This window comes from Gastrolobium bilobum, unplaced genomic scaffold (genome assembly GCF_033153095.1).
Source record: "Gastrolobium bilobum isolate Gb01-03AN ecotype WA unplaced genomic scaffold, APGP_CSIRO_Gbil_v1 utg6685, whole genome shotgun sequence".
Lineage (NCBI taxonomy): Eukaryota > Viridiplantae > Streptophyta > Magnoliopsida > Fabales > Fabaceae > Gastrolobium > Gastrolobium bilobum.
In genome coordinates, this window is record NW_026898013.1 from 2,064 (window position 1) to 12,830 (window position 10,767).

At 34.7% G+C, this 10,767-nt stretch overlaps 3 protein-coding genes across 3 annotated transcripts; all 3 read right to left on the reverse strand.

Moving 5' to 3' along the window:
- Window positions 1-2,314: 2,314 nt before the first annotated feature.
- Window positions 2,315-3,362, reverse strand: LOC133312227 (uncharacterized). The gene is made up of 2 exons (XM_061513403.1): window positions 3,018-3,362; window positions 2,315-2,926 (listed from the first exon to the last, which is right to left on the reverse strand). Exons 1-2 carry the CDS (start codon window positions 3,360-3,362, stop codon window positions 2,315-2,317), a joined length of 957 nt encoding a protein of 318 aa, XP_061369387.1.
- Window positions 3,363-3,605: 243 nt separating this feature from the next.
- On the reverse strand, window positions 3,606-4,775 carry LOC133312228 (protein ALP1-like). Its single transcript, XM_061513405.1, has 3 exons — window positions 4,488-4,775; window positions 4,158-4,383; window positions 3,606-4,057 (listed from the first exon to the last, which is right to left on the reverse strand). The coding sequence occupies exons 1-3, from the start codon at window positions 4,773-4,775 to the stop codon at window positions 3,606-3,608; spliced, it is 966 nt and encodes a 321-aa protein (XP_061369389.1).
- A 3,706-nt stretch (window positions 4,776-8,481) lies between these two features.
- LOC133312257 (glycine-rich cell wall structural protein-like) lies at window positions 8,482-9,469 on the reverse strand. Its single transcript, XM_061513436.1, has 2 exons — window positions 8,997-9,469; window positions 8,482-8,823 (listed from the first exon to the last, which is right to left on the reverse strand). The coding sequence occupies exons 1-2, from the start codon at window positions 9,245-9,247 to the stop codon at window positions 8,739-8,741; spliced, it is 336 nt and encodes a 111-aa protein (XP_061369420.1). The 5' UTR covers window positions 9,248-9,469; the 3' UTR covers window positions 8,482-8,738.
- Window positions 9,470-10,767: the final 1,298 nt, after the last annotated feature.

Genomic DNA, 10,767 nt, shown 5'->3' on the forward strand with positions numbered 1-10,767 from the left:
GTATATCCTTCTGAATCTGATGGGCCACTGGAACCTTTCCCATGCAGGTCAACAAGAAGGAGAGTTGAAGATGGTGCACCCCAACGTGACTGAAGTTAGCTATAGGGAAAGAAAGCAAGCAAAAGGGGTATGGAAGATTATTCACGAAGTTGGGAGGGGTAGAGGAGTTCTTTGCAAACGGGTTTGTTTTGTGGGGAATAGTAGGAGTCTGAGAATTTGAGAAGAGGAAATACTTGTAGTAGTAAAGGTGTCTATAATAATTCACTTGTTTGTATCCTTTATTTCCATTGGAGTCTGTAGTTGCAGTAACTTGTTCATTTGAGTATTTTTTGAGAATAGTCTTTGTTCATGTCAATGTATTTCCCTTTCATTGTGTGAAAGGTAAGAGTCTGTGTTGCTTTTCTCCTGCATTTAATGGTGAAGATGATTCTGATTAGATCCCTTTTTAATGGATAATATAGCATATCTATGTCTTTTCTTATATTTTTGTCTTTTCCATTTTTACGCTATCATCAAGATTGAAGGACCTCCCAAAAAAACTACTTAGGGGTCCCGAGCCTAAAAATTGCTCTCCTCTACTCACTGAGTCAATTTTTAATAGACAATTTTGAATTTTTCAGTGTATTTGTTGGCTTGTGTAATAATTCTATGCAAAGTTGTTCCCTTAGCTGTGGTTTTTATTCAAAATTTGTTCTTGGGTGGAGATATATGCGAGTTTGATGGTAATTTAAAAAGGGGCTGTCTAGATTGAAGACATAATTTAAACACGGAGACAAGATCCAAGTTATATGACAAGTTGGCAAGAGATCTCGATGAGCATGGAGCTGCTTTCCTTAAACATGGTGATACCTCACAGTAATGGCAATATTACACCCCAAGTCACATTTACGTGTGAAGGATTGGTAAATCATTCGTAAGACAACTGATCATGTAAATCCCAAACTATATCATAATTGGTTAGATTCAGTCAGTTTATTTGAGCAAATTCAGATTCATGAATGACTTATTCAGAAGAAATTGTGCATTTTCTTACATTTGGCTGAGAGCAAGAAACGATGGCCATTTGTAATATGCAGGTTAAGGACTTATGCAAGCATGGAGCCGTATATTATTGCTACTCATAGATGGCTAAGCTTAATGAAAATAAGAAAGAATGGGAAAATGACCTCCACAAATAAATAACCTCCACATACAACTTAGATTGAATTACTTCACAGTAACTTACAAGACATGGAAGTCTTATATTCCTGTTCTTGAACAAACGTACATTAGGGAGCTAATAAAGTACATAAATTACATTTTGACAGCGTGGAATAGTCATAGAAAACTACTTATATATATAGTCTTATATAACCAAGTGTAGTTGTGAGATAAGCAGAGAAGCAACTGTCATCATGGTAAGCCTTCATTGACATATTGATTGTAGCCACACCAACCAAATTATAAGGTAAGTTCTTGTTGTCTGCAACGAACACAGAATAGTCTCCCATCCAAGAATGAGCATATGCCATTAACTAAACCAAATATGGAAAATATGTTAGCAACAAAACATAAAAATGGTTCCCACACCTATGGTTCTTATAAGCAGTGTTAGGTGATCAATTAAATCACAGAAAAACATTAATAAATAGTTACCTTTCGTGTAGGGGTTCATGCATTGTCAACACACAAGAGGCCAAAAATCCAAATTCTCCTTCTAAATTCTGAAACAAACAGTAATGGCAATATACTATGAAAAAGGTTAAATTGACTGTTGTTACCAGGAATTCCACCATCAAGGTCACATACACTAGTCTAACGATGCTGTAATGTAACATCATCATTTTTATACACAGTAGAGACGTAGAATACATACCATCGGTTGGATTTTTGCAGATGCATTTAGCTGACAGTGTTAGTTGGCTGCATTCTACAATGACTGATAAGTTTGTGCCACTGTAAGGCCTAAGATGACACCAACTTGGCAGACACATAGTTAACTAACTATAACACACCAAAAAGATATTAACATAAACATTAAAATAAAAATATAGACATGCTTGTACATGTTATCCCCTAATTCCCATAATTAGTCACCATAAAAACCCTATGTTTCTTCACAGGCTTCCTAAAATTGTCAGCTTATCAACCAACTTGCAGCATAGTGTGAAGGCATGATATACATGCGCCAAAGGATCCCTGAAGACGTAGACTGCCACAATATGTAAGAAAGGATATCTTCAAATGTACAGCTGAAAGATGTCACACCAAAATATATTTTTTCCACAAACACCCATGTACCTACAATGGGTTCCCAAAAAAAGTTGTGCTCGTTCTACCGAGCGGTTTCCAACAGCGATGCCACCACTAAGATTCTCTCCTCATAACCTCCACTCATGAAAACATCAGTCAGTTTGCTATCTCTACCCATGATCATTGCAACCTTCACCCTTTGAGAAGCATTTAATCCTTCAATCTGTTTTAATTCTTCCAGAATTGACCTTCTCATCTCCCTATCCTCTGCCTTATGTTTAAAACAGCCAACCAAGTTATCTATTTTGTCAGCTGTTTTTGAGTGTGACTGGGTAAGCTTGTCCATTGCTTCAGAGACCACGTTAATGACAGCATCCTCACTCCTTGCACGTTTCTTACCCTTTTTTGCTACAGTTACTGACACAGGTGAATGTACTTCAGGTCCCTCTTCAGTTGTAGGCTCAGGCATTGGACAGTAATTCTGACTCTGTGTAGGGTCCAGCATTTGTTCAAAGAAATCATCTGCCAAATTCCCACTCTCATCATAAATAGCAGCCTCTTTTTCCATCTGTTGAACAGCATCTTCAGGTCCCTCTGCCCCTTCTCCAGTTGCAACCTCTTTCCCGAAGATTGGTGCTAATTCATCAAAGAATGGGAATGGCTTTTTAAAAAGCCCTTTGGCACTGGGGTGGGTCTGATAAGGTACAAATTAGTACAACCATGAAGTCCAAAAAATATAATCATATAGCAACAATTGAAGACATAATTTAATAAACTTAATTTACCTTAATCCAGTCATCATAAATATGTTTTTCCACGTTAATCATCTTGTCTTTGTCGTTCCAACCGAAACCGCTCCCACCATTAGGCCCTCTCATTTCACAGATTGCATTATAGTGCTTCTTAAGATGTTTAATCCGGGAAGTTATATGAGGGGATGCTTTCAGTGAACATCCGGGGATCTTGTCGTCCATCATCTTTTCTAATTGATTTGCAAATCCTGGCTTAAAGCCATTATCTCCCTTCCAGGCTAAACCAATTTCAAGAAGGCACTCCACAAGTGCTTTATCCTCTTGTGTTGTCCAGGTGTGATTAATTCGTTTCTTCGATTGTTGACTGTCACCCGCCATCTATAGAATGCAACAAATTTATATATGGCATTGGAAATGACCACAACAGACAATATCATCATGTAATCATATCACAAACATGGAACCAAATAGATTAGTACACAAACATAATGTCATAAATAGTCTAATAAGAGTTAATATTACACAAAACATACGTTTATAATTCATGTATTTTAATATAAAATAATACATAACATAATGCAATAACAGCCACACACAACGATCATAACATATAAATCCAAATCAATCATGTCCCCTCCACGTGTTAAACATCTGATGTGCCATCTCATCCCTCATAAGTGTCCAAGCATTAGATGACTCAACATGAGTGATCATAGCGTTCTCCGCAAATTCATTATGGGTCATTTGAGTTTCCACTGCATCATCTTCTAAGGGATCAACTGCCATTTCTTGTCGTATGTGATTGTGAAGCAAGCAACATGCAGTTATAATCCTACACTGAGTTTTAACTGGATAAAAAGATTTTCCCCTTAAAATGGCCCAACGCCCCTTCAACAATCCAAAACATCGTTCGATTACATTCCTAGCAGAGCTATGTTTCATGTTGTAAAATTCTTGTGGAGTTGTTGGTTGCGCCCCTTGCCTCCACTCACTAAGATGATATCTTTGCCCTCTGTATGGTGTAAGGAAGCCTTCCCCGTTCATGTAACCAGCATCACATAAATAATAATAACCTACACATGTAATGAAGAAATATTTGTTATAAACAATTCCCATGTCTATTTTACAATTTGAAAAATTGTTAAATGGAAAGTAACGTTTAAAATGAAATACCTTTTGGCACCCTCAATCCATTCGAACGGGATATAGCATCTCTTAGGATCCTTGAATCTGCTGCTGATCCCTCCCATCCAGGTAATACATAAATAAATTGACAATCTTGAGAACATACGCCTAAAACATTTGTTGCTACCTCACCCTTCCTTGTCCGATACCTTGGCTTATCAACTTGCAACGGATTCACCTTGATGTATGTCCCATCTAACGCTCCTAGGCAATTCTGTAATTCGTAAACAGGAAAATAATAATGAAAATGACATAAATAATAATTAACATCTTCAACTAATTTGTAAATACAGCAAAAGAGTGTAAGTAAGAAGTTACCTTGAACCATTTCCACCTTTCATCGGTTGAATTTTCAGGGACTGGCTCAGGTCTCTTAAGTAAAACCGTATGGCACCGTAGCACAGCCTGCAAAACCTTGGCGAACTGTCTACTAATAGTTTCACCCGACCGTAAGAATTGTCTTTTAATGATCCTATTCTTAACATCATGAGCCAGAATGTGTAGAAATATTGCAACGAGCTCTTCCACACTCATGTGCTTCGTTGGTTCAAGGCCCCCAACAACTTTAAGTAATTCACACAACCTAATGAAGGATCTCCTATCCATCCTGGTATTCTCAATACAAGCCGTTTCACTAATGTAAACTATTCTATGGAAATATATAGTCCTTAAATTCGCCCTTCTATAACAATTCCAGGTGACTCTTTTCCTAGCATTTCTTCTTTTTTCGAGATCAGCTAATAATAAAGCAAGTATAGTAATAAACATCATTGTAAGTTCATTCAAAGACTCCAAGTAACATATGAGTACAACAATGAGACTGCACTCCATTCCATTCATGTTTGTCAGTGGGAGTTTCGGTTTCTGCAAGCTATAAAGATTAATATTAATAAATTTTGCGTGATGCCCACTCATTGCTCATAGCAAAGCACGAGAATAACGAAAAGGACAGTGGCATACAGAATGACTACATTCAGTATTGATTTACCTAAAAAGGACTCCGCTTTGTAATATCAATTGTGGTTTGCCATTGCGAGACATTGTTCACTAATTCTGTATAAATTTTATTCCTATTTGAAATATAATTGTACATAACAACTCAAAGGACAAGATCCTATTTTATACCTTATTTTGTAAATTTAATTCGAGGTATATTGTTATATATATACAATTGACAAGTGGATTAGAAGAACATTAAACACATGCTGGAAAAAATATGGAAAAAGATAAAACAATTCAAAAAAAAAAAATTGGCCATTTAAGGATATGCCAAAACCTTATCTGTGAATCTAGAGAATTAGCAAAATAGCCAAAAGATGCATACTAATTCATACACACCAGTCCTAGAGGAATCAAAAAAGAAGTTGTACTAATAATTTTACAACAACAACATCCACTCATGCTTCTTCAAGACACAAGCCCATCTCTCTTTTGTTCATAGTTTCACAAAAACAAGGTACCCCACATTGTTTGTGGAATAAATGACAATTGTTTATAGATCCAACACAACCCAAAAAAGTAAATTTTTCACATTTGTAATGAACTCGGTCGAAAAATAAAATCAAAAACACAAAAAATGAAGAAATATTTCGACTTTTATGTATGACAATTGTAATGAAATGCTGTAAAAGTTATAAGTTAACAGATAACATTGCTTCATGGGAACTTTTCGAGCAACTGAAAAAAGGGAAAATAGGTCCAATGTTCAAAATCAAACGACAAGTGAAAGAAAAACAACAAAATGTTAGCATTTAGGTAAAGTAAATGCTTCATGACAACACATTTCACGGCAAAAATCCAACCTTCGTACTTATGGACCACAACGAACACAGCGTACCTGAATCAAACAAGTTTGAAGTATTTTTTTCGGCCTGTGAAGTCCGACCTCTTCAAGTTTTTGTCTTCGTCAAATCTATGAAATGATAAAGAAGGTTAACAATAATCGATGAACATTCAACTGTTAGTTAGAAAAGAAATTACATGTGATTCCAAAACCTACCAGCAACACGGTGGAGAGGCAACAGCTTCACAGCAAAACGATTGTGGATGAAAGGATACTTGTGATTAAATTTTCTCTCACCCCTCTCTTTATATCTAGGGCTAAGGGTGTTTTGGTCTTAAAAACTTGGACCCATTTTCCCCCCGCGTTGGCAATTGCTTATTCCACAATTTCAATGGCAAACTTCATCAACGTAAAATGGTGGCAAACACCTTCACCGCAAATTAAGTTTCCAATGGACAAACTTTTCTCCCCCCTACCAAACACAGCAAACTACTTTTCCATACCACACTTTCCATTGGAAAAAAAAAATTGCTGCATACCAAACACCCCCTTAACGTTAGTTGGTACATTGAGTTGAATTCAAATCAGAATTTTCACTACTTGAAAGTTGAAACTAACAGGTTAAAACCCCCTTTTTAAAAAAAATAAAATTGACAGGATGTTCAAATCAAAACTATGATTAGATCATGATATCATAATTAAGAAAATGATTTGACATTTAGTCCAAATTAATAACTAATAAGATCATCATATCATGTATAATAAATATTCAAAATTACATGGATGTGAGTCATGTGACCATGTGTAATGGATCATTGATTAGAAACGCGATGGAGCGTGCACACTTGCTAATAGAAAAGATTTTGATACAACGGTCAGATTCGTAATTGAAATTGTCATTCACGTTACTTTCATTTTCAATCTTGGAATTGTATTTGGAGAAACTTGTTCATCCGGTAATTAATCTACCTTTTTTCTAATTAATTATTAAGTACTTAATATTTTTAAATAGTTATTTTTATTCATTTAAAAATTTAATTCACTCGAAAAATAAAAATAAAATTCAACTATTAAATTAACTTATGTTAATTTAGATAAGCCGAATTCTTTTTTTCCTTAACACTTGCTTAAAGAGCAAGCCTTAACAAAAACTCGTTTTGTGAATTAATGAAAAAGTTCTAACGGATAAATGACAACAAAGGAAAGATTGAAGGAAGTGATGGATAAAGCTGTGTGTATAGTTTGGACCCCTACTTTAAGGGTAGTAGTAATATTTTTTATCTTTATAATATCATGTTATATATTATTGGGTTTAAAATTTCTAAAAATTAGTTTAGATAACTTTATTTAATATTGGTTACACAAAATAAAGTTAAATTACTAGGTAAATTTTAGGGTATGTATGTTTGGTTGGAGGTGAGATATAGATGGGAAAACAATGTTAAATTACTAAAATAACTCTGATTTTAAAAAACCACAAGGGTATATTGGTTACACAAAATTTGCTTTAGCCGTGGTTTTTCAAAAAACCACATACGAAACAGCTTTCCAAACAGTGGACAAAGCGTCTTTTTCCTAACAATTTCTCAAAACCCATGCATTTTGGATCACTAGTTTTTTATCTGAATCCATCTAACCAAACATGTCTTTTTTGGAATCCACACGCCACATGCCAAGGAAAATTGGAAAAAGAGGCTTGCCAAACACCACCCTAAAGTAATTTTAGAAACTTTAAATCATATTATTTTATTCAAAATATTTTTTTATTAATTAAATTTACATGGTTTATCCATTCAACCAAGTCGATCATAAATCCGAGTTTAATAATTCTGCTTTTGATATGATTTTGCATCTTATGTGGGTGGTGACGAATTGTAATTGTTTTACATCTTTCCCGCTTTTTGTTTAACTAGTAAAACCAACTCTGTTATAACTTTCGAGTTTAATCCCAATTTCTTTCTTATCACTCAATGTGAAAGCAAATGACAATATCTACATTGAAACATATTAGCCGTTAAGAAGGGCATGAGCCTCAGTTACATTTCAATAAATATTATTTATTATATATAATTATATAAGTAATTATAATTGAACTCTAATTAAGATCGTAAGTTGGTCCTAGCTAAAATTGTAACAGACGAAGATTTGGAGTTGTTTTATGTGTGTAATTATATAACAGTTTGCTTTCGTCTTAATTTCTTCTTCTTCATTCATGTTTTTTCAATTATGATTTTATTATAACTTTTTTTTTTCTTATTCGCACTCACTATCCGGAACCAAGTCATTCTACGAAAAGGTACGATGTTTCGTTCCTTTCTCAATGTTTTTGGAAAATGCATTGATAATTATAATATCTGCGCACTGGGATAAAGGAAAAGACAGAAATCTACATGGTGCATTGATAATTATATACTATCAAAAAGTGAAATTGATATCAAAAGACAGAAATCTATCCGTTGTTCACAAAGCATTGATTAACATGATGGAAAGAAAAGGAATTTTTTATTTTTTGTAATATGATTTTCCTGAATAATCAAAACATTGACTTAAAATCATGATCATTGTTCAAGATACTGTAAATAGTAATGAAAATGTAGATTTATTATAAGTAAGACATATAATGACAATAGCCTCACGTTACATATGGTTAAAAAGAAGTGCCTTCCTAGTTTAAGAAACAAAGGTAGAAATGAAGGAACCACCAAAATGAACAATGGACATGGACTTCAACTTTACTGATCCACATAGCAGTGCAGGCAACATAGGTGAGAAAGATAAATCTGTTATCAGAAAGGAGGTGGTGGCCCACCTGGGCCTCGTGGACCACCGAAGCAATCTTGGAACAACCAACAACAGCACAAGCAGTAGAAGCTGCATATCCCCCGTTAAGAGGAATTAAATTATAATTTAGAATCAGCTCCAAGATGAAAATAATTAATGAATGTGCATATTATCATAGGGGTTTCTACAGAAATAAAATAATAGCTTCACGTTATGCATCCATTTAAAAATAAAATAAATTGCTTCACGTTATTATTACTCACCATGAAGATACGAGGCTGCATAAACCATTAGCAAAACCACCAAAAAAACCACCAGGTCCAAAGAAACCCGGTCCACCAAAGCCAGGACCCCAACCCGGTCCACCAAAGCCAGGTCCAGGACCCCAACCCGGTCCACCTGGTCCGCCAGGTCCAGGACCCCAACCTCCCGGTCCACCCGGTCCAGGACCCCAACCAGGTCCTCCCGGTCCACCAGGACCACCACCACCACCACCTGGTCCGCCAGGTCCCATGGCTAAGTGGCTACCTCTTTACAATGCCAAAAACCACAACAGAGGAGAAAGGGAGAAAGAGCTCCACAGCACAACAATGAAGCCAAAGGGCAAAAGCTATTAATTGAAATTTGAAAGGAGAACTTATTCCTCCTGATTTCGATGTGTGATGATCACAAACCTACAAAACTGGCTCCTATATAGAGGCTGTAATGTAACATTCAACAACTGACTCAAGTGATTGAATTGTACGCTTTTCCAATTACCATTATTTTATGCCAACAACATTTAACGACAAACCAAAACTGTCTGTCAAAGCCATGGCTAGCTACCTTTCAAACCTACGAATCAAACCCAAAAAAATAAAATTGCTAGGGTTATCCCTATCAATTTGAAGTCACTGGTCTTATTTCAGTATAATTTGTATACACAGATACAAGGTTATCTGAACTTCAGCACTCAGCAAATAGACTTTAATATTCAACGGCCAATCAAATGGCCTAATTGACCAATTGTTGAGTGACGGAGTGAGCTATATTCATTATTGTCACCAGGAAGCGACTCGATTGAACTAAATTTATTTAGTATAAAATTATAACATAATATTAGATCATTAATCACACCAGCTTGAGATTTCTGAATTCACTTGTAAAAAAAAAAATTGGTTAAACTTAAAGGTGGCGTGCATACAGAACTCCATGATTTCATTCCTTCTAATGAGACCAAAATATAATAATTTTGAGGCATGCTTACAACCAAAAAAATTTTACCACCTTTACGATCAATCTAATTACCGTTGATTTCCGTCAATCTAACGGTTATAATTTATTGGATTTATTGAGAATTAATAATTAATTAATAAATGCGATCCAATAATTTTCAAAAAATTATAACCGTTAGATTGACGGAAATCAACGGTGATTAGATTAATTGTAAATGTGGTAAACTTTTTTGGTGATAAGTATATCATTCCCCTTAATTTTATACCTCAATTAAACATAAAATAGAAAGGATAGATCAATTTACATCGGTGTAAAGAATAATAAAACTAACATCAAATCTTAAAATTTCTGTGTATCTGACTGTTATAATTTATTAGATCAAATTCATTAATTAATTTTTAATTTTAAATAAATCAAAACCGTCATATACATTAAAATCAACCGTTAATGAAAAACTTGTGTAAATTAGCTCTACACCAAAATAGAATATATGAAGGGATATGCCAATAGCCCAATACTATTATACAAGCTCAGTCTCTCCTTCCTTCTCATTTTTAGACTCAGTAAGGTAGCGCACAAGCTTCTCATTGACAGCCCTTCTTAACGGAATCAAAATGTGTCTATTATTTCGTCCTTTTTGGTTAAACAAAATGTATTTAATTTTTACCACTTTGTCTTGTTCTATTTTATTCGCAAAATATACTAAATATAAAGTAGAACTTATCAAATGATACGTAAATACCACAATATGATTCACCATTTCACACTCACATCATGTTCATTAAAAAAAACACTTCTTTACGCTCCGCCCGTCTAATT